Source organism: Sarcophilus harrisii, chromosome 1 (assembly GCF_902635505.1).
Source record: "Sarcophilus harrisii chromosome 1, mSarHar1.11, whole genome shotgun sequence".
NCBI classification, from domain to species: domain Eukaryota; kingdom Metazoa; phylum Chordata; class Mammalia; order Dasyuromorphia; family Dasyuridae; genus Sarcophilus; species Sarcophilus harrisii.
In genome coordinates, this window is record NC_045426.1 from 164,972,681 (window position 1) to 164,998,414 (window position 25,734).

The 25,734-nt window shown below is 33.7% G+C and overlaps 1 protein-coding gene across 2 annotated transcripts in view; it reads right to left on the reverse strand.

The window, feature by feature from the left end:
- SV2C (synaptic vesicle glycoprotein 2C) overlaps nucleotides 1–25,734 on the reverse strand; it is a 267,533-nt gene that overhangs the window by 190,914 nt on the left and 50,885 nt on the right. For both annotated transcript variants that reach the window (XM_031966305.1, XM_031966313.1), the window contains exon 2: nucleotides 13,664–14,360. In XM_031966305.1, coding sequence (XP_031822165.1) covers nucleotides 13,664–14,240 — 577 coding nt within the window. In that variant the 5' untranslated portion in view covers nucleotides 14,241–14,360. The remainder of the gene's footprint in view (nucleotides 1–13,663; nucleotides 14,361–25,734) is intronic.

Here is a 25,734-nt window from a genome sequence, read left to right on the forward strand (position 1 = left end):
TCCCTCAGTCTGAGTCACCAGTCACATAAATTCATCCCATAGATTGGCTATCTGGAATATATTAATCTTTCCTCTAAAAGAAATAGGGAATTGGGAAATTACAGATTAAAATTAATTAGAGATTTATCCTTCCACAAATTATTTCTCTGTCTCTTCATTCTTGCACCTCTCACCTACCTCTCAATGAAAGCTCTTATGCCACTTAAGGCTGTGTCTAGTACCTCACATTTTTTAGGTCACCTGGTCTAATGCCTTCATTTTCCTGACTAGGAAGCTGAGGTACATAATAAAATTTTATTTTTTTTTTTGATGACTTTCTTTAAGTCAGGGCTTCTTAAACTTTTTCTATTTGCAACTCCTATTTGCCCAAGAAATTTTTAAATGATCCTGGCTATATAAGTATATAAAATAGGTATATAAATAAAACAATAATAATAAATCATAATTTTACAATATCACATTCAGTTACATGACCCCCTATGGGATTGCAACTCATATAAAGCCAAAGTTTAAACCCATATCTTAAGATTCCAAATTCAGTGTTCTTTTCATTATAATATACAGCGTAGAATATTCTATGTTTCTTATCTCTTACTAAGAATACAAATGAAGACTTAGTGCAACATGATGCAGCTAGGACTGAACTGGGAGTCAGAAGATCCTATCTCTAGTCTAGCTAGCTGTGTGATAGTGGGCAAATTACATAAGTACCCTATCTGGATCTTAGCCTCTAGAGCCTTAAAAATGAGGAGGTTAGATTCTTTCTGGTCTAACAATATTTAATTATCCTTCAAGACAAGTACTTTTTAATTCATCTAGACATCATTTTACTAGACATCACTTGTCTTCAGTTTCTTTGTGACTTCATTTAAAGTTTTCTTGGCAAAGATACTGGAATGGTTTTCCATTTTCTTCTTCATTTCATTCTATAGATGAATAAATGAAGGCAAACAAAATTAAGTGATGTACCAGGGTCACACAGCTAGTAAGAATCTAATGCCAGATTTGAACTCAGGAAGATGAGTCTTCCTGACTCCAGATTGGGCATTCATTGCATCATCTAGCTGTCCCAGACATCATATACAGTGTATAATAATAATAACATTTTTATAGTACTTACAATATGCTAGGCACTATGCTAAATATTAAAAATAATGCCTAACAATGTAATTATCTATTTTCATCATTGCCACTATGGGAAGGAAGTATTATTATTATTATTTTCATTTTATAGACAAGGAAACTAAGGCAAATGGATTAAGTGACTTGTATAGGATTGCACAACTAGTAAATGTCTGAAGCCAAGAAGAAATGAGTTCAAATCCAGCCTCAGATAAGTACCTGAGCTGTGTGATGTTGAATAATGAATGCATTTAATCTCTGTTTGTCTCAGCTTCCCCAAATGTAAAATGGAGATGATAATAGAACCAACCCATTATTGTTATGAGGATCAAATGAGATATGTAAACTGTTTAGCACAGTGTCTGATTAGTAAATGTTAAACAAATGTTCACCATTATTATTATGCCAGCAGAGCTCAAACCCTGGCAGGACCTCACAAATCTGAATACAGACCTGATTTTTCCTCAACATAGGTTTCTTCTGTGTGCATATAGTATGGTTCTGTTTTTCCCTTTTTTTATTCCCTAGTTTCATCTCCATTTTCTTATGTAGGATGTCAGAAATGTACATGTTACACTCTAAGCATTATAGTTCTATCTACTGTTACTGATGATAAAAATAGTTTGTTAAAGAAATGCTTACAATTCTGTTCCATTTTTAGTTTACTTGTTGACTTTTCATAGTTTAATTGCTTTTAGCCTGATTTGGTTTAACCATATCTTATTCCAAGCTTTTTATAAACTCATTTATTTTTCTACCACTCCTTGCTTTATGAGGTAATATTGTCCACAAATTACTATTATACTCTGCAAAGTTATTAGGCTATATTTTAGATTGGCATTGACCTAAAGTGGTTTGGGGGGTCTTTTAAATTCTTCATTGTGGCAATTGTGCCACAGAACACAGAAATGTTCTTCTTCTATAGAAATGAAACTTCTATAGAAAAAGATTGAGAGATTGTCAATGTTTTCTCCTTTATTCATTTCCCATGGTTGGGACAGGAAAGACTTGTTGGAATAGGATAGATTAGAACTGTTATGGCTTTACAACCTATTTTTTCTCATCTTTAACATAAATTTTAAAATTTTAATTGCTTTTCACCTATGCTCTAAGACAACAATGGTTCTTTAATGCACACAGATGGCTTGGATTGACACATATTGGTAGCTAGTGTGAATTTTTTTTGTATATTAAGATATAATAAATTTAATTTTTTATGTTTACTTTTACCATATCCCTTGATTTCTTATTTTTTTCTTAAAGACTATTTTGGGATGTATTTTTGTGTAGTCTACAACCCTTGACTTTTTTTGTTTGTTTGTTTCTTAATCCTGAGCCATAGTTTTCATTGTCCTCCTGTTAACCTTTGCATTGAAAACACTGAGTAATTAACACATATACTGTCTTCTTTTGAAAGACTTCAAGTTCCTTTTAGTTATTCTGAGACTCTTCATTCTTTGCAACAGATGTTGACAATTTGACTTATCTTCAAAGCGTTTTTTTTTTTTTGCAAATGTTCATGAGAAGGAAAGAGAAGAAGGAATGAGGAAAGGAAAAAAGGAAGGAAGGAAAGAAAGGAAGAAAAAAGAGGAAAGAAGAAAGAAAGGGAAGAAGGAAAAAGGAAGTAACAAGGAAGGAAGGAAGAAGGAAGGAGAAAGGAAAGAAGAAAGCAAAGAAGGAAGGAAAAAGGAAGGAAGGAAGGAAAGGAGAAAAGGGAAGAGAGGAAAGGGAAAGAAAAAGAAAAGGAAGGAAAGGGGAAAGGAAGGAAAGAAGAAATATTTATTAAGTACCTACTATATTCCAAGAGCTGTGTAAAGTATTTTACAAATATTATATCATTTGATTCTCAAAACAACCCTGAGTGGTAGACACTATTATTATTATGCCATTGAGGAAACCAAGACAAAAGTTAAATGACTTACCAGATTCACACAGTTAGTAAATATTTCTTCCTAACTGTAGGCCCAATGGTCTATCTACTGTGATACTCCTAAGCCAACATGATTAAGTGTACAACAAAATCATGATTTTTTGTTGCCATTGGATAAACAAAGAAACCAAATCTACCAACTCCTTTATTTGCTTCTTATTCAATTCCTTTTATTTTATTATGCAAGTTATTCAACTTCTTTTATTGGCTTATTGGCAGGGATGTCAAATTCCAGTAGAAACAATTCTTGCCACCACATATAGATTTAGAAAATGACAAATTAACATTATCTATGCTGTATTGTATTTTGATTTATTTTTGCCAAACAATTCCTAATTACATTTTTGTTTGGTTTGGGCCACACTAGGGAGTTTTACCACTTGATGAGACCCAGGTTCTAAGGAGCTTGACACCTGCTCTAAAGTGTGACATTCTACCTTTAAGTGAAACCTTTCTTAAATCTTCTAGTTTGGTTTAGAGTGAAAATGTCAAGTTTGATTTAGGTTAGTTTTCCCCTAGTATAGATCTCTTAATCCCTTTGTATAGCATGGACCTTGCCTTGGCAATATGTGGAAGCCTATGAGCCCATTCTCAGAATTCTGTTTTTAAAAAATTAAAGGAATTGTTAAATTTCAGTTAAAGGCATTCATTTTTTTTCACATTCACATTCATAGAGAACCTGAAATTTTCCCACAGAACACTTTGAAAGATCCAGGGACTTATAAGTTAAGAATCTCTGCTCTTATATTAGGCCAATTTGTTTATTAAAGGATAAAGATACATACAGATAACCAAGAGTTAAGCTAATGTTAATAGAAGGTCTAAACACTGTATGATTCTTCCCACTTTATGCTGCTTTTCACTCAATCTGCCAAGATAATTGAGGAAGCAGAAGAAAGCCATCATTAACAAAGGATGATATTGTATTTTTTCTGTTTCATGGGTGGCCATAGTTAGAGAATTTATCATCAAATAACTAAAATGCTACTGAAAATAAGCCTCTCCAAAATAAGCCAGCCATGAACTCAGACTCAGGCACAGTCTGTTTCCAGAACTACGTATCTTATTATCTATTCTGGAATGTGGGTAGGGGTAAACAATTCTGTGAAAGGCCACCCCAAGTGAATATTTTGTCAAATCATGGCTATTTCATCTTTTCTCCAATATACTTGATAAGAAGTCATACAAATTTTGATATATCCACTAAGGGGCAGACCCCCTGTGTCTTGAAGCAGCCCATTCCTGGAATTTTTTAAAAAATAATTTTAGTTGATCAGTAAGAAATTTTTTCTTACATCAAGCCTAGATGTGCTTTTTTGCAACTATCACTCCTTGTTACTAATTTAGCTCCCTGGGACTGATTTCTTATTTTGTGCTTCACTCTTCACCCCATTCATTGTCCTGCTCAAACAGAGCTGTTCTCTATCCTTAAATGACTATTTTTGGGGCCATACCTTCCATAAAATGGAACAGGAAGATTGTATAATTAGGTGATGAAAATTAAGACTGACAAAGTTTTAAAAAATCTTTCTGAAATCTTTTTCTCTTTTTGTTTCTTTTGAGTTATAGGTCACCTGAGAAGGAAGTATGAACATAAAAAGTGAGAGCTAACTAATTTCCAGGAAAATCTCAAAGGGAATAATAATACAGTGGATTGTATTGAAACTTTTCACAGTCTTCTCTGAAAGACTTGTCTGCAACCTTTCTAATTATATTGCTATTTTGTCTCAGGATACTTCAAAATAAATTGAGCTTTAAAAAATCAAATAAAGAGATGTCTTTGTTATCTAAAAACTGAACTTCTTATTTGATTTCTAATCTTAGGACTCCATAAAGACCTCCGGCCTCCCTATTAAAGGTGACACTAAGACACATTTGTCTTTGCTAGGCTAGGAAGGAAGAAAATGACAAAGATACATACTTTTTCACTGAGACTATTCTAACTCTAGATATCCTCATAGATACTCATTACTCATATTAGTCACCAGCCTTTTCCTTTATGTATGAGATATCTGCTTTCTTTTTGTTTTCTTTCTGTGTTTTTCCAAACGTAAATATACCTCACCACATTTCCACATGGAAAGCAAACACTGGCGCTACTACACCTAAGTACCCATTTTTTTCAACCAAGGGGAAAAATAAAGAAACAAAAAAGAGAATTAAGATAAATCATTAGTCATTAATATTTTCTGAAAAGCTTAAAATATCTACAAATTTAGAACTAGAAAGGACATAGAGGTTCCCAATTCAACTTACTTTTTACAAAGGAAAAAAAAAACTAAAGATTTCACAAGTACATTGACTTGTGCAAAGTCTTATAGATGGTAAAGCATTAAGTCAAGATTCAAACTTTGGAGTTTTGGAGTTCAAATCAAGGGGTCTTTTCATAATATCAAACCTTTAACAGGTTAAAGTGAAGGTGAATGATCTGACTTAGCATTTTTAATGAAAGATGTAACATAAAAGGTACATGATCCAACTCTTAATACTTGCTTTGGCCTATACTGAATTTTAGGAATTTTTATGATTTGAAATCATAGTTTTAGGTTAGGGATTTTTCACCTTTTCCATGTACTAGACACCTTTGGCAGACTGGAAAGCCTATAACCCCGTCTTAGAATCATAAATGTATAGAATTATAAAGGAAACCAATTACTTTGAAATAAAGATGCATTTTCTCCCATCCAAATTCATGCATTCTCTCCCCCAGATTATGAATTCCTGTTTTGTAGGTATGCCCCAATCACCTTCCTTTATTATATAAATCAAAGAAAATGGGCAACTTGATCCTAGAACTTTCTTCCTTATTTTGGGCTTCAAAGGGGAATGGCAAAAGGAAGAACAAAAGCAATCTGAAGTCCCTTTCTGGAGGGCTAGCTCAAGGAGAAGACCACAACATTTCCCTACAGTAGAAAGAGATGATTCAATTGAAGCTCTTAAACTTAATTCCCCTTAGGAGCTAACTGGAACAATGAAATTGTGCCTTGCCTCTTCCCTATTCTTCAAGTTATACTTTATTTAAGGACTAAAAAATTAACTTATTCCCACCCAACCCTTCTCCTCACTACCTCCATAGCCTGCTTCTTCTAAGTTCCTATAAAGATACCAAGGAAACTTTGATTATTGTTTTTCTTGTCAACACAGAAAGAGAATTGTCTTTGATCACAATGACCTCCACCAAGCAAGTAAAGATTTCTCTAACATCTGAACCCTCACTACTTTGCTTGGATCTCCCTTTTACACTTATTATTATTAGCATATATCTTATTAGCATGAGTTATTAATATGTATTACCTTTCCACTTACCCCCATTCCCAGTCTTTTTAGATGGCAAATTCTCAAAGGACAAAGCCTAATTTTATTTACCAACTGTTCTACAATATTATTTACATCTTCAGACTATCACCTGGGGAGGTATAATATCATTAGATTTTGTGTGATCCGCTGATAAGGGAGCCATATGTTTTACAATATACCTAGCGTAGTATTTTGTACACAGTTGATGCTCAATAAATGTCTGTTGGTTAATTGAATCTATGAATGAATGAATGAATTCAAAAGGAAAGTGCTTTGGAAATCTGTTTTCCCAATTGTCTAAATGCAGGCCATGCCTTTTTTCTTTCTTAAAGTCTTGGTCCCATAGCAATGGCTCAGTGTGGTAATTATATTACAAAGCTATTATATGATGAAATGAAAATGGAAAAACAATTTAAATGACTGCCTAAAAAGACTCAGTTAGGATGCAATTATGAGTGAAATTACAATGGAAAGAATAATTGAAATGCAAGTCTGGAAGGCCTAGTTATGATGCTGTTTAAGTGCTTCTATCAGGGACTCTCACATTATGGAGCAAAGCTACGTATTCCTAGGGACACATATTTATTTCACTAAAGCAAACAACATTTATGGATGGATGGAAATATTTCTGTACCAATTGTTCTGCAGTGTTATCTACACTTTTGGAATATCACCTGGGGGGTGGGTAATATCATTAGGTTTTGTGGGACCTGCTGATAAGGGAACCTCATGTGTTACAATGCTTTGGTACAGTTTGAAGGAGATAAGGAGGCAGTGGCAGAGTTTAGCTCAGATTCCTCTCTTTCCTTTTGTGTGTTAATCTTTTAATACTGAATTTGGAATTTAATACATTGCAATATATTCACTAGTGTTACCATTGTGGAAAGTTATTTATTCTGTAATTTGTCTGAAAATACTAAACTGCTCAGATGAGATTCTAAGTAGTTTTGGTTCTCTCCACTTAAAAAATTCTACTAAAATGTTTCTTTTTATTAAACTGTGATAAAGGCTTTTATCCAGAGCTTTGAAATGAATAGACTGTCTCACCAAAGAGAAAAAAGATTTTAGAGGTGAGCTTTGCGAGAATGAATTTAAAAGACACTAAAACCTATGAAACAGACTAGTGGACTTTGGGACTGAAAGATTTGAGTTCAAATCCTCTTTTTAACATTTGTTAGTTCTGTGACTCTAGACAAGGAGAAAATATTAATTATGAAGATTAAACTTAAAAATGTGTAGTACATACTTTGGTTTTTCAGAGAGCTAAATGTTAATATATTTTGTATTTATATTACTATATACACACAAATATCTACAGCAAAGCTTCTTAAATTTTTTTCACTCACGACCCCTTTTTGCCTAAGAAATTTTTACATAACCCTAGTATATAGGTATATAAAAATAGGAATACAAATCAGATGTTTGTTGATAATAAATCATAATTTCACAGTTCCCACATTCAATTACAAGAACCCATATGATGTCACAAACCACAGTTTAAGAAGTTGGGATCTACAGAAATAAATACACACAAACTCATATAATTTACATATCAATTCCATCAAATAGCATATATATATTCCATGTATGCATGTATATAGTTTGTACGTATTTAGTGTTATAGACAATATTTGTGTGTATATATGCATTAATCGGCTCAATAGGGTTAAGAAGAGCACTGAATTTGGAGTCAAATTATGAGTTTGAATTTTGATTGTCATATCCTATCTGTGTCCTAAGTCCTCTTATTTCTCTGGGCTCCCATTTTCTTATTTGTAAAAGGAGGCAACTGGACTAGATGATTTTTAAGATTCCATCCATCTCTGTAGCAATGATTGTATGAACTTTTATTAGAAAGCTAAATTCCAGAATCAGATTCTAGTCATAAACTAGCTCGCCTTTATTTGATAGAAGGCAGGTTTTCTGAAACTCTTGAATTTGGGATTGTTAATGAACCAAACCTCTGAGGAGGAGTTCTCAACACTCCTCCAAAAAGTAGGAGTTTGGGACCTCTTACCACTCATGTTGCTCCCATCTCCATAGATGGAGTTCTCATACAGTTGAGAATGTGTTGCTGCTAATGTCTCCAGGTCTGGGCCCAGCCACTCTGCATCTTCTTGGATACAATCTTGGTTATTGTTTTCTCTGGGGCTAAAAGGCTACCATCTTTGGTGCACATGACTACATTATCCTCCTTTACTTGTCTACTATGTGGTTAAGACATACTGCTCCTACATGCCTTGTTTCAGTCATTAAAGGCTCCACAGGACTCCAATGTGATCCTGACTCAGCCAAAACATGAAAATACAAAGGAAAAAAGAGCTTGTCATATCCCTTTACAAGAAACATACAAATAAATGGTTCCTTTCAACAGTCTATTCCCCAACAATGTGAGCTAGCCATTTAATCTTAGAGGGAGCCCCCATCAGTAAAATCCCTATTTTAGAAGGCACAAAGGGTTATTGCCCTGTATGAGAAAATATAATCAAATTCTCTCTCCCTCACTCCCAGGGTCACTGTGCTACACATTCCTCAGATGGATTAACAAAATTTCCTAACATAATATATGTATGTATGCATATACACAAAACATAACATGAAAGAACCATAAATATGTTGCTTATATACAAGATTAACAATTTTCCACATGCTTAGTAGCCTTTAAGAACACTGCTAAAATATATATATTTTAGGTTTTTGCACAAACAAAGGCAATATAGCCAAGATTAGAAGGGAAGCAGAAATCTGGGAAACAATTTTTACAACCAGTGTTCTAGTAAAGGCCTTATTCCTCAAATGTATAGTGAACTGAGTCAAATTTATGAAAATATAAGTCATTCCTCAGTTGATAAATGGTCAAAAGATATGAACAATATCCTGTAAATAAAAGGCTATTAAATAAAAAATAAAAATAAAAAAAAAATAAAAGATATGAACAGACAATTTTCATATGAAGAAATTAAAGCCATCTATAGTCATATGAAAAAATACTCTAAATCAATCCTATTGATTAGAGAAATGCAAATTAAAACAACTTTGAGGTATCACCTCACACTTTTCAAATTGACTAAGATGACAGGAAAAGATAATAATAAATGTCAGAGCTAATGTGGGAAAACTAGCCACTAATGCATTGTCAGTGGAGTTGTGAACTGACCCAGTCATTCTGGAGAGCAATTTAGAACTAAGCTCAAAAAGTTACCAAACTGTGCATACCCTTTGATTGAGCAGTGTCTCTAGTGAGTCTGTATCCCAAAAAATCATTGAAGAGGGAAGGACCCATAGAGGCAAAAATGTTTGTAGCAGCTCTTTTTGTGGTGGAACTGGAATTTGAGTGGATGCCCATCAGTTGGGGAATAGCTGAATAAGTTGTGGTATATGAATATAATGGAATATTATTGTTCTATAAGAAATGATTTGAGAAAGGCCTGGAGAGACTTAAATGAACTGATGCTGAGTGAAGTGAACAGAACCAAAAGAACAATGTACACATTAACAGCAAAACTGTGTGGTGATCAACTATGACAGACTTAGCTCTTCTCAGCACTCTAATTATCCAAGACAATTCCAACAGACTTGGGATAAAAGATACCAACCAGATCCAGAGAAAAAACTATGGAAACTGAGGGAGGATTTAAACATACTATTTTCACCTTTTAAAGAATTTCTTCTTGTAGTTTTTCCCTTTTGTTTTGATTTTTTCTTTCATAACATGACTTATATGGAAATATATTTTAAATGATTGTACATATATGAAGTTGTTTGATATCATAGGAAAGGGTGAGGAAAGGAAAGGAAGGAGAAAAGAAATTGGAACTCAAAATCTTTCAAAAGTGAATATTGAAAACTGTCTTTATATGTAATTGGGGAAAAAAAACAAAATACTATTAGGTGAAAAAAATACACATTTTATAGAGCATATTTTGTCCAGACTGATAATGTAGCAGCCACTCATGAACTCAGTTCCACTGCTTGAACTTGCTCTGTTGATGACTTTGACCAGTTTGTCCCTTTTTAGTCAGAATGGTGGTCCACTAATCTCAGGGGCTCATGATATGATACTGGACCCAGTACAAGCACCCAATCAACTTAGCATACTTCATGTCAGAACCATGAGCCTTAGCCTCTCAAGTACCAAGGATTACAAGTGGCTCCCACATTGCCCAGATAAAAATATACACCTGGAATTTATGGTTCTGGTATTTAACATATACAACTGTTATATAAAATTCGTGTAGTTTTTTTTTTTACACACAACCTATGTAAATAGATAGATAGAGATAGCTATGGTATGTGTATATATAAGCATTCTGTATTTATACATACATAGACACATATGTGTGTTTTTGTGGATGTGTGTGTATATATATATACATATGGTTATAATTATATACAGTTTGTGCATATCTGTGTGTGTACATGTGTGTGTATGTACATACATACACTCACTATTGATATAGAGAACTTTTCTAATCAAGACTGATACTTTCCTTGCAACTTAATATTTTGAGAAAGTATCTAGTTGCTATGAGAATTTAAGAATTTGCCCAGTCAGATATCCAGTATATGTCTAAAATCCAAGACTTACTGATTCTGAGACTAGTTTATCCTCTATCCATTATGTCACATTGCCTCACATTATTTTAAACATATATTTGCCCAACATTAAGCGTCACCTATCCAGTTTAGGATTTAAGGGACAGAAATACTGTTATACTTTTTGCTAAGCTTATGAGTGACTTTATTAATTGCATAGAGTAGCCCATAGCATTCACACAAAAAGGACATATGGAGACAGGAACTTACACATCCCCACCACTCTTGAAGTTGTGATCTTAGTGTGCTTCTGTGAAATAAACCCACATGTTCCACAGACCTCTCTGGAGGCTGTGCAGATTTATCCAAGGTAGTTACAGAGAGCTTGGTACCCTGGGCCATCCAAGCCACCAGTTTGGAATAAAGACATTCCAGGGCTTGCACAAACATGCTATTTATATTCAAGCCAAAAAAAAGGTACACTTTGCTTGGGGCACTGTGTATCTCCACCTTCTGATTCTACCAGTCAACTGCTTTGTAATTATCACTTTTCTGGAGGAAAAAACAATTTGCTACCATATTATTTTCATAAAGTAATTATGCCCTCTAGTAGTTTGTGAAGAAAAAAATCCAATTATTATAATATATAAAAATATATTGCTCTCTTACTGCTGACCTGATAGGGAAAGCATCAAGCCCAGCAAAACTCTAACAGGGATTGAAATGAATTTTTTAAAAATCACTAGAGAGAATTCTGTTGTGTTAGGAGCAATATTTCCTAGGATCATGTAAGCTGAGATAGCTCTTCCTAGGATCCCACTTCATGTAAGCTAGACTTGTTTTTCCTCAAAAGATATTTAAAATTTTCTCAAGACTTAATTGGTCCATGGAGGCTTGATATTCAACAGTCAGCTTCCTGGCTGACAAAGGGTATAAAAGTGACCAGCCCAAAGAAATCAGCGCCTCCAGATTTGTCATGAGAGATTTGGCTGACTGGACTTTTTTCTATAGGGAGATGAAGAAGGCTACTATATATCTTTGCTGAGTATCTAATCTGTTGCCAAAGTGTATCAATTTTATCTTTGTAACATTTTTCATATCCCTCCCTCTTCTCTTGCAACAATATTATTAGTTTATTTTAGGCTCGCTTCTTAAGCCTGGACTGTTGGAATAGCTACTGGTGGATCTTCCAAGGCATAAGATCTCCCCACTCCAGTCCATCCTTCTTTCAACTGTCAAAATGATTTTCCTAATGTGAAGGTCTGATCATGTCACCTTCCACAACTCGAAAAACTCTAATTGCTCTAATTTCAGGATGAAATATAAAATCCTCTGTTTAGCATTCAGAGTCCTCCATAATCTTTCCAGTCCTCTCACACTATATACCTCTCTATACTCGTTGATCCAGTGACAATAGCCTATTTATAAAAAACTACATCTCCATCTCCTAACTCCAGGCATTTTCTCTGGCTGTCCCTTGTGTTTAGAATGTCCCTTCTCATTTCTGCCTTCTAGCCTCTCTAGTTGGGCCCAGCTAAATTCTTTCCTTCCACATGAAGTCTTTCACTAACCTTTTCAACTCTAGTGTGTTCCCTCTCTTAATTATTTGTAATTCATCCGGCATGATGTACATAATAGTTTGCATGCTGAATCCCTCTTTAGATTGTAAGAGCCTTGAGAGCTGGTACTTTTACCTTTCTTTGTATTTTAGGACAGTGCCTACTCTGGGAATGTTAATAAATGTTTATTGATAACTATTCTTTCTATGACACAATTAAGTAAATCTCCTTTTGTTAATTGTTAGATGACTTACAAAAGTCTCATCTTCAAATTTTGAACCTGAATTCACAGACTGGCTTAAGTTATATATGACATACAACATCTATTTAGGAAAAAAAAATCTTTAAGAGAATTTTTTAAACTAAAAAAATAAAAAGCTATGGAGGGGAATCATGTATTCATATGGTCAACATTAGCAAAGTCCCAGAGATATTTAATTATTTGCTCATTATAACATGCAAATTTAATACAGTATTTGAAAATCAGATTTGATTCAATTGCTTTGTAATTACCACTTTTCTGGATAAAAAAAATTTCTACCATATTATTTTCATAATTATGTCCTCTAGTTGTTGATGAAAAAAATCCAATTATTTTAACATATATATATGTAAATATATATATATAGCTCTAAATCAGGAGTTTTTAACCTTTTTATTTTATTTCACAGACCTCTTCCTCAGTGGAATGAAGCTTACTGCAAGACAGCACTTACCAGCTCAAAGATGATTGTTAATTTTCCATGTAAGCAAATACTACTAATCAAGGTTTGCTTTATTGTTTTGTTGATTGTCTAGACTTAAAAAAGGCATAGAGAAAATGTTAATAATGCAAATTAAATATAAAAGCGTGTTCTATGTACTTTTTGGGGGGCAGTAAGCTGGTTGTTAAACATTTATTACCTCTCTGCCTATACAATAATAATAGAATAATTCCTTCTCAGAATAATATTTTTTAATGTATTTAAAAAATCAAAATAACAACAACCCTTTGGGATCACAAAAGAAACCAATTGTATTGAAAACATAGTTATAAAAATTTTTTTTTAAGTTCATGGATCCCATTTTAAGTATTCCCACTCTAAATGCATAGTATTCCTTCTACATATTTTACATTTATCCATATGCAGAGAGAGAATAATATGCAATTAAAAGAAGTATTGTCGCTAGAATAATAATCATGGTTACCAAAACAAATTTAAATATGCCTTTGTCTCACCTAGCCATCCAGATCCAGAATTTGGTATGCACAAGTCCGTCTCAGCACTTGGCAATACAAAGCCCACTACAAATACTTCCACTCCATCTGCCATGAGTGCCATCCCCAAGACAAAGAAAAGGGCCCACTGAAACCGTCCATGGCCACATTCTTGAATAATCAGCTCGTACTGCTGGGCTAATTCTTCCTCATCAGCTTTCCTTTCAGATTCCAATTCACTACGATCCTTATACTCCTCCCCTTTGGGCTGCCCTATGGACACAATGCTGTCTTTCCCTTGGTTAAGGTTGGGAATGCCCTGATATTCGCCTTCATAAATTTCATCATCTTCATCATGGCCTTCTGTTGCTTCACTTGATCCTTCATCATCATTGACTTCCCCACCATAGGTTTCTCCTGCTGGGTAATAATCATCATCCTCTTCATCTTGGAATCGGCTGTAGGATCTCTGTGTGTAGCCATCCTGGGCCCGGTCCACTGCTTGATTTACCTTTTTCACAGTTTGTTTCTTCACCTCCTTGGCAATGTCCTTAGCACCTTTCACTAAGGATGTCCTATCCCTGTTGGAGTCTTCCATCTTCTGTTGACCTGTGGCAGGTGAGAAGATGTAGACTGATTGTGGAACACAATCTGGCCCAGGCCTGATGTCAGTTGGGATGTGCCGAAAGCATGGTCCACTTCAGGTTCAAAAACAAAACTGCAAGAGAAGAATCAAGAGAAACAATAATGATTATTCTTTTATATGTCTAGTGTGTCTTAACACAGATGCACCAACACTACGACCTGCTCTGAAAACTCTTGGATGTACTGTGGCTTTTCCCTCTGATTTAATGGCTCCTTCCAGAACATTTTTTTAAGGAGGGACATACCAGTCATGTCTCATTCTTCCTTTTTTCTATCATGCCATTCCTCTCATGTCTACTTCCCATCACCCCATTTCTGCTTTTTTTTTTAATGTGTTATTTTTCCACATAGAAATGCCATTTCCTTGAGGGCAGGAGCTCTGTTTATTTCTGTTACTGTATTTTGTAGTCCTCCTACTTAACAGTGACAGGCACAAATTAAGTGCTTAATAAATGCTTGGATTTTTTTTCTTCCTCCTCGCTTAATAGTATTTTCTCTTTTGTTCCAATTACATATAAATACAGTTTTCAATATTCATTTTTGAAGATTTGTTGTAATTTTTTTTCTTTTTCTTTCTTTCCCTTCCCCTTTCCAAGACAGCAAGCAGTCTGATATAGGTTAAACATGTAAAATCATTTGAAATTTAGTAAATGCCTGTTGACTGACTACAACCAAAAGAGTCCAACCATAGAAATAAATGTCTTTTAATCCCAGTAGTCAAGCAATTGGACAGCTAGGTGGTGCAATGGAGAAAGCATCAGGCCTTAAGTCAGAGAGATTTTTCTTCCTGAGTTCAAATCTGGTCTTAGACACTTACTAACCCCAACACTGGGCAATTCACTTAACCCTGTTTGCCTTAATTTTCTCATGTGTAAAACAAGCAGGAGAAGAAAACGGCAAAGTAATCTAGTACCTTTGCCAAGAAAATTCCAAATGGGATCACCAAGAATTGGCTGCTATTGAACAACAATAATAACAATCATTCACAAATTTCATTGCTTACATGTACACTGTTTTGGATTCTTTATAAAACTTTGTTTATACCTTAAGGTATTTTGTTATTCTTTTTTTTATGCTAAAATGCTTTCAATCTTTTTCTAAGGGGGATTATTCATTGAAATAAAATCACATTATACTTTTCAAGTGAATCTTTTTTTTTTGAGGATTTCAATAGAAAATTTATTCAACACATTGCTATACCAGGTGAAATAAAACAAAACAAAATAAAAAAAAGATTATAGTAGGAATTCTGGACTCAACTGAAAGATTCCCTAGAAGAGGGACAAAACTGCTTTGATTTACTCTCTACTATTTTGGAACATTCTTAATTATTAGAAAGATTTATACACACACACACACACACACACACACACACACACACCCTCCATATCAAGCTTCAAAATTACTCTCTTTGCTACTTTCACCAATTGCTCCATTCTTCTCTCTGGAGTTTGGAGGAACAAATTTAATCCTTTCTCCCTTTTTCAAGTGAATCTAACAAATTCTGAAACACTTCAAATTATGTCTAAGGAGAGAAAAAAGGGCACCTCTCACAAATGAAAAGGTGTTCCAGAGGCAGATAAGCACAAGATCTCTGCTGGCTTTTTCATAATGATTCATTTTAAGCCTAGTATAATGCAAAGAAAACTGGGCTCGAAAAAAGGAGCTGGATCAATCCCTACCTGTGTCATCTTGGGCAGGTCACATAATTTCATTCTTTAGTTAACAGATGTAAAACACTGTGCAAATCTTAAAGCTTATACAAATATTAGCTAAAATAGTCTCTAAATTCCTTCCAGTTCTAAATTTATAATCCCATTAAACATTTTTTATATGCCAGGCACATTATCAGATACTGGTGGTATAAAATAAAAACAAAATCCTATCTGCCTAAAGTTGCTTAGAGTTCTAGTAACTAGACAAATCAGAGGAGACATTGTAGTTAAAATGATACTTTAACAGAAAATCAGGAGGCAAAGAGGTAGAATGAATAGGCAGCAGACTGTCTATGGAGGATAAGTTAGCGGAATGCAGGGAACTGGGATGGGAAATGTCAAGTTTAGGAAATAGTTCCTGCCTAGTTTGACTGAAATTTAGAATATGTGAAATGAAATATTGTTTGTAAAAGACTGGAAAAGCAAATAGGAACTACATTGTATGCTATTTTAAATGCCAGACTGTCTTTCGAGGACATGAGAAAAACACTGAAGTCTTTTGAGCAGGGTTAGATTAGTGCCTTAGGACAAGTATTACTTTAATAGTAACTATGAAAGATGGATAAAAGAAAGGAGAGATTGGAATCAAAGGAACCAATTAGGATCTGAATTAGTGTGGGGAGAAAGAGAAGAATACAAGAGAGATTGTGAAGGTAGAATCAACAGGACTTGACAAAGAAAAGATCAACTCTGTATAATTTTCTTATTTACTATTTACAAGTAATTGATTTTATCCTATAATTGTTTGTCCTGCAATTGTTTAAGTCATAATTCTTTGTGTCTGAATTTAGCTCATAGTTCAGGCATTATTACAGATTTGCCTCAAGAATGTTTGTAAAAGGGAGTCTGGCTTGATATCTTTACACCACCAAATTATTCTTTAAGAATGTCTGGCTTTCTATCTAAAATCTGTTTAGGATAGAAACTCTGAAACACTTCAAATTATATTTAAGGAGAGAAAAAAGGGCTTCACCACTCATAGATAGAAAAGATGTATCAGAGGCAGAGTGTATAAAGGTTCCTGTTTTCTTTTTTCATAATGATTCATTTTAAGCCTAGTGCATTGAAAAGAAAGCTTGATTCAAACTTGACTCAAAAAGTACTTCTTAGTCTCATGAAAGAAAAATGGGTTGTGTAAAGGGAGGATGAGTTTAATTGGGAAAATGTTAAGTTCTGTTGGAGGCATATTGAATTTGAAATGTTAGTGGGACATCCTGGAAGAGTTGGCCACTGGATAGCTGTGATGCAAAATCAATTCTCAGGAGAGAGATCATTTCCACAAAGAACTGATTGATAAAGAAACATGAAAATATTTATGGCTTGTATCAATGTACATATTTATTCACATAACCAAACTACTTTCTGTTCCCATCATGTTTTTCCCTCTCTTCCTATCCTTAGTATTTTGCAATTAAGGCAGTAGAGGTGGAAATATTTTTCCCTATCATTCCATTTTTACTCTTTCTGATGAAATAGCTCAGAGCTGACATTAATTCATTTCTGAGGCATCATTGGTTACTTAGCAGGAAACAGACAAAAATTTTCAGCTGACTTCATGCAAACTATTGATCAGCCTTTGGGCATAATATTCCATGTCCTACATTCTTCATCTTATTTTTAATGGCGATAATTCATAGTTAAATAACATTTTAAGGTTTACAAAGAGCTTTTCCCAGAACAACACAGCAAAATAGGAAATGCATGTTTTATCATCCTCTTATTCTAGGTAAGGAAATTGATTGTCATAACCCATCTAGAGGTGAAAGAATATTTTTCCCATTATTAATTTTACACATCATTTAGTTCTGATGAAATTCAAAATATCAAACAAGTCAAATATGTAGTGCCGTTTTCTACATTTTTTCTAATTACCATTAGTGCAATATTCTATTAGAACATCATTTTAAAAATGTTTAAGCAACAATATACAATTCAGCCTTAAGGCAAATATAATAAAAAGACAAATCTACATTATTTTCTTAAGATGCACAAATTTTTCTCTTCACTGAATACCATCTAACTATATAATGTAGCAACATTATCTGGCACAGAAGAAAGATGCCTTGGTTACAAGTCAAGAATCCTGAGTGGTAATTCTGGTTCTGTCATACTTCAGTCTTTTTATTTCCTCTAGGCCTCTAGACTAGTTTCCTGAACTATAAAATGAAGGTATTGAACTAGATAACATCTAAGGATCCTTTCAGTTCTAAGATCCTATGGTACAACTAATATGGCCTGTCTTGAATGGGCGTATATCTTAAAAGTTGACAAAATGAAAAGTTTAATGTGTGTGTGTGTGAGTGTGTGTGTGTATGCGTGTGTGCGTGTGTATGTGTGTGTTGTTTGGTTAATGCTACTGTTAAGTGGAAATTATTTTGTTTAGACTTTCTCCCTGATTAATGAGGCAAAATTAAAAGAAGTTTATTAAGATTATGTCAAGGCAATCAGCAGAGATCAGCAAGGGATTCAAGTTATAACTTTTATAATGAGATAAAGACAATTCAGATACATCCAGGTCAGCAAAACAAGATGGGTCATTATGTCTCACTTTCCCCTTCATTACCTGCATTTAATGTTTAACAGATACAAACAGAGTGGGGGGGGGGGGTTGACATGCTATATGATGAATACAAATACAATACAATACAAAATATACAAATACAAAATAATACAAAAGCTGCAGATGGTTATACCTTCCCCAACACTGATTGACAAGCAGATCTGGGAACAATGGGTTACCAAATCAGCATAACTTTTAATACAATAATATGTGTTTTTCTTTTTTCCTTCTGCTCAAGAAAGGAAAGAGGACTAAAAGGAAAGAGAAAAAAAGGAAAGAAAAAAGAGGAAAGACTGAAAAAAAAAGGAAGGAGAGAAAGACCAAAAAAAGGAGGGGGGTGTTGGATGGATCAGTAAGAATGGAGATTAAAGGAAAGAAAAGTTGAATAATAGGAGAAGGGGGCTGCAGGAGCTGTAACTGAATAAAAGCCCTTTGAGGGCAGGAATTGTCTCATTTTTGCCTGTTTCCCCAGCATCTGACACAGAGTAAGCATTTAATAAATGATTGTTGAGTCTAATTAAATATTACATATAAATGTTAGTCAATGGGATGAGATTCTACTAATCTATAACAAAATACAACAATTAATGCAATAAAAGGTACTATTTCCTATGGCATCCTCCAAACAAACACTTGGCATAGAATTGTGTTCTGTGATACAACCAAAATCATAAAAAACTATGAATTATGAAGGAAAGATTAATGACAGCAAAAGCCACACCTAAACAACTCATGCATGAAAGGCAATATACTTTTAATAACTAAAATTTTTTCATTAGCTTTTTCTGTTAAACTTAAAAATGAATGCATAGTAATGAGTAATTCTTTTCTTTATATTCACAAATCTTTTTTTCTTAGTTTAAATGAGCCTGATTCCAAGAAAAGGTTTGTAACATCAGAGTGGTCTCCATAGGATACACACAGGCATGCTATTTTAATATATACATTTCCCAATTTCCCAATATACATTGGGAAAGCTAGATTGTAATTCAAACCCTATAATCAACCATTAAATTGGTCATTTAGACACATGTATTGTTACAAAAAGCATTTGTAATGGGATTTTTAAGATTTGGAAAAAATTCCTAGAATTCTTAGAAAAAAATCCTAGAAGCTTAAGACAGGGCAGATGTAGAGAATTTAAGTATGGTAAAGTGTCAGAGAGCTGGCTTTTCCATTTCTCTTTTTTTTCAAGTCCAGTGTTGGGCACATGATAATGGCTCATAAATACTTAAGGAAGAAAAGGAAAAAGGAAGGGCAAAGGAAAGGAAGGGGAAAAGAAAAGAAAGGGGAGGAGAAGGGATGGGAGGGGAGGAGAGGGGAAGGGAGAAACAGGAAAGCAATTCTATCTAGAAAAAAATTAGAAATAGAAGTTTGTATCTCAGGGAGGATAAAGTAGGAATCATCCCATAAAGAGTTAAGCATTGAGAGCTAATGAAGTTGCCAAGCGACAGAAGAAAACTCAAGACTGAATCAAATCCTTAGGAGTGGGAGATTAAAAAGAAAGAGTAGTTAGTGTTGTCAACGAAAACCATGAAAGCACAATGCCAAGAAAACTAAAGAAAGAGAGATTATCCAGAAGATGGGGAGGTTGACCCAAAGCATTAAAAATTATGTTAAGTTCAAAGATGAGAAGTGGGGAAAGGCCCTTGGATTTGGTACTAAGGAAACTACTGGGGACTTGAGGAGAACAGTTTCAGAAGAGTTTGTAGAGATTTCTTGTCTGTTTGACAAAAAAATCTCACTAATATAGAATATATTATAACATAATACATTGTTATATTATATGTTATATAATATAATTATATATGAATTATAAAATAAAGAATAATAATAAAAATGATCTCATAATTCTGACCTGTGGTTTTTTTGGTGACGGGAATAATACCTACTATGGAAATTCTCTTCACTCATCCAGATCAACTTTTATTCAACTTGGTCTCAAGAATTTCTTGGGAGTAGTGAAAAGTTAAATGACTTCCCCATGGTTACCAAGATAGTATTTGTGAAAAGTGAATCTTCAACCCAAGTCTTTCCCACTTCAGGACTGGTCCTCTATCCCTTGTTCCTTTGCTTTCTGCTGCCCAGGAAGTGGGAAATAGAGAAAAATTCAAGGCCAGAGGTTGAATCTGAGATGAGTAGACAGAAAATATGTGTCATTAAACTGTAATTGGGAAGTGTTATACAAAATGAATAAAAATAGAATAGAATGTAGATAATGTTAATTTGTGGTTTTCTAAGGCAATATGAGGTTGGCAAGGATCAATTTCTATTTGATTTTGACCTCATTAATGTGGATATCTTTAGTAACATTTATTGCATAAGAAATTAAAACTGACAAAAATTTAAATATATATTTACTACTTCAACTAAAATAACAATAATTAATTCATTATATTTTCTAAATAATGTATTTTAAGAAAAATAGCTATTTTCCAAAATGTTAAGAAAAGCAGATCTTTAATTTTTTTTTTGCAAATTTCTAATGTCGGGCTAAATAGAAGACAGCTGGATTCTTGCATCTTCTTTTGTAATATATTGATTTAAATGTATGAAGAAACTTTGATCTAATATAGATATGTAGCTATAAAAGAGATGAATATTTAATAGGCAAATAATAGCATTATTATGAAGATAACTTTGACCTCTTGGACTCCCTGAAAAAGTTTTGGGGACCCCTAAGGGTCTCCTGACCACACTTTAAGAATTTCTAGGTAAGGGAATAATAATAACAAATAACATTTGTTATACTTTAAGGTTTACAGCAGAAAGGAAAAAAATACTTTCTCTAAACAAAAAAAAATAGTGTTTTTGCCCTTTTTTCATTCTTTTTAGAAAAAAACATGCAATTTTCATTTCATCTATTTTCTACATTAAGAACAGAGAATATAAAACTTTATTCAGCAATAGAAAAGGCATTGTAACAGTGATTTCATTGATGTAGGGGAGTGAGGTGTCTCAGTAAACAAAATATCAGGCATGGAATTAGGATAATCTGAATTCGAATCTGGCTTCAGACACCTACTAGGTGTGTGTGATGCTGGACAAGTCACTTTACTCTGTTTGCCACAGTTTCTTCATCTGTAAAATGAATTAGGGAAGAAAAGGGCAAACCACTCCAGTATCACTGCCAAGAAAACCCCAGATGGGGTCACAAAAGTTTGGACACAACTGAAACAAATAAATAATAACAGGGAACTAACTCCCAGTGAGGCACTTCCTCTACTGAGAGAGAGTGACACATTCACTGGAAAGTATAAACTATATAGGGGCATCTAGAGGGCTGAGAGATTAAATGATTTGACAGAGACCACACAGCTAATTTGTATCAGAGGCAGAATATGTACTTATTTCTGCCTGACCTTAAGATCAGTAAGCTATCCAGTGTTATAAGTAATTTAAAAAACATATTTCATTTCTATATTATGGCCAATTAAGACCACAATAATTAAGGGGAAGAAACAGAAAAACCAATTCCTTTCTTTTGCTTCTCTGTGTGCACATGCTCCTCCACTGTGTGTAATAATGGAAATAAATTTCTTTTTGTTCATTGCATTCATTGTCTAGAATTAATTTCACTTGTCTAATCTTTCTTAGGTTTTTAAGCCACCCTTTTCTTCATTTCTTATTTTGCAGAATTGGAATACTTAAGCCCATTTCAAAATCGAATCATGATTTTATACTAACTTGCTCATTTTTTCCTTTGGCTCTTAGACACAATTAACACGTTGATCTCAGAATTGTTAATGACACATGCTGACAGCATTACTAATCATGGAAATGGAAGAAATTTATCTGGGGAAAATATAGCCAATGGCAAAACACCATCATTAGTTTTCAAATACCAAATAATTGGAAGGAAAAAATTTAGAATTTTCCATGTAAAGAAACATGTGAAGCTGAAACCATTTTCATAATTTAGCAAAAGTTCTATATGATCAAATCCATAACAAAATTCTTGATGATTTCTGTAAGATCTATACCTTTGAATCTATACCTATGACCTGTGAGTCAGCTAGAGAAATACCAAGCAACCAGTAATCTCTCCCAATAACAGAATATCTAACATTGATTACATTAAGAACACAAAACTGTACATTGCACATTCATAAATATATATGCATATATATTTATTAATTGCATCTATAACTTAGATAGCAAACTCTTATCAGAGAAATTTGATACATAGAATTTTCCCCCTCTCTAAAGTTTATTTCATCCAGAACAAATTCACAGAACAATCCCTTGTAGTTTTGAACTCCGGAGAAGGAAATTCTGAAGGAAGGCACAACTCTCATATAAGCACAAAGATGGAGTCCTCAGACCATCATCAATGCATGAGTGGATCCTTTTTATAATATTTGAATTACTTTATTTATATAAATATGTGCATAATAAAGTACACCTAAGTGTGTATTTGTTTCTAAGCCCTGAAAAAAGTACTCCAAATATAAAGCATATTATTATACAATGAAGTAATATAATTAGGACAGTATAGAAAAAAGTCTATGGATTCCATATTTAATTTAAAACCACATATCCAAAGCATCATACCCCTTTTATATCAGCAAGAAATGTTGATGTGACAGCTTTACAGAAGCCAGTTTACTCATATGATTATAAGAAAAAAGGGCAAATTAGGACAGCTAGGTGGCGTAGTGTATAGAGCACCAGCCCTGAAGTCAGGAGGACTTGAGTTAAAATTTGTCTCAGACACTTAACACTTCTTGGGCAACTCATTTAAGCCCAATTGCCTCAGCAAAAAAAAAAAAAAAAAAAAAAAAAAAAAAAGTTGGGGGGGGGGATTACAAAAAGAAATTATAGTCTTGGTGCTAATTTATATGGCCACTAGTAAACTGAAAAAGACTACCATAAGATAAGAAGGATCTGCCCTTGTCTAATAGTTACCTTATTTCTGTCTTGGGACTGACAATCCTTTTAGTCTATTGCATGGGAGACAAGGAGATTCAAAGGAAATAACACTGACTTAGAGGCAGAGGAAGTGGATTTCAATCCTGCCTTTGTCATTAGATACCTAGGGGATCGCCCTGTGTCTTTGGATTGATTTTCTCATCTAAAATGAATATTAGGTGTTTTCTCAGATTCTTTCTAGCCCTAAGTCAATGTTTATATATATATATATATATATATATTCTTCAGCATTATGGTCACCAGGACCAGCTTTGGCTTTAATGCTGCCTTAAATAGCCCCACTCTTCTTGAGTAACTGGGGAATGCAGAAACAATTACTTCTCTGAGGCTGGTCAACAGCTCCTGCTATCACACTTGTACCCTAATGTCCTTTCTCTAAATGAGCCCGCTTTCCCCTGGGTAGTCATATCAGGCCTGTCTCTTGTGCTGGCCTACTTCAAGAGATATTACTCTTTTCACTGTGTTCACCAGGGAAAAAGGGAGGGTGACTTCCTCTCAAACTTTTGCTGTTACTGCTAGTATCCCTTCTGTTCCCCAATAAGACCTTGTCCTTTTATTCTACCTGGAGTACCTTGTTTCTCCTTAGTACATCTATTCCTGGGCAGTAAGCACTCCTTATTCATTAGGAATTAGATTTGGGACCCCAAGAAGCTTCTGTTCCTTTGTCACTACTTACAGGGACGTCTCTCCCAGTTCTTGATACCTACAGGAAATGAACATTTTATAATACTCTACAACTGCACCAATATGGCACTCGGCCCACAATTAGTACTTTTTAAGGATTTAAGGCTAAGCCAACTATTTGTATATCCTTCCTCTGGTGGTAAGAAATTATTTTTGAATTTAGTTTCCATTAAACTGAAGATTTTGCTAACTCTTTGGCTTTTACCAGTGTCTCAGAGGATAAATTATTAATGTGGATGCAGGACATTGTCTAGTCATCTGGACAGAATATACATCTGGCAATTGTATTTTTCAATTTTGTCTTAAAGGGTTCTTTTTTTCTATATCATAGGCATAAATTCTTAAGATGAAACTGATTGACAATATGCATCTGTACAAATCAGTTTCATTATTCAAACAGCCTAAAGCAAACTGCTGAATGTTGTGCCTTCCTAGAGATTATGGATTATCCACCCCACTGTCACTGAATTGGATTAAAGTAATCTATGGTGCATATGATCTGTATATAGCCATTACATGTTGCCCTCAGAGAAGTAATTTGTTAGTTCCACATGCCTGGAAGTTAGTGAAACATATGTCTAAATTTGCATATGCAAATTCATGGACATTGAAAAATTTGAAGATGCAAAAGACTTTAATTTTAAATATGAAAAAGCTCCTAGGGATTTACAAAATGCCCATTAAACTAGAATATTTGTGAAATTTGAAGAGTTAGATGCCCAGTTATTTAGTTAGGTTTTTATTCTGCCTTTTTAAAAAAGCTATTCTAGCACATAAAGGGAACTGCAGTTAGAAGGTATATAGTAAAGAAAATAAGTGTAAAAATCAACATGTGCTAACTGTTAACATTTTCACAATATTCAATGAGATGTTTTATTGAGGAGAAAGGGGATGAGGAAAGGTTCAGTATGAATGATAGGAAGTGTGAACTAATGACTGTTTTAAAAGAAATGCTATTTGATTAAAGTCACTTACATAGAATAACTATAAATAGGATGATCAAACATTGCCAGTAGTACTTAAAGAACTTACTTAACAAAAAATGAATGCTTTCTATTTAGCTTATCAGTTGTTCATATATAAATAACAAGTATGTGCCCAGATTATATCCAAAAAGAATAGTGCTGCTTCTCCACAAATTATTACAGATTCCAAATGACTGGAATTCATATCCATCACATTTAATTACATATACTTTTTTCTTGCATGGCTTTATACAAATCTACATAATATATCAATCCCTAAAGGTAAAAATATATTCATCTGATGAATATGCTTGATTGTTGATTCTCAAATGTGTTCTAATTACCCTGTTTCTATCTAGTAACTGAAGGAATTTTTAAACCATTGCTTGTTTTAAATATATATATACCTTTCATTATTTATATATGTATATATAAACACATTCAAATGATATACTTTCATAACTATATTATATATAATATTGGAATATTATATATAAGTCCAATAAGTTTATTTAAAAATAAAGCCCAGGAATATAATAATAATATATATATAATATAATATATTATATAAAATATATATAATATTTTGTT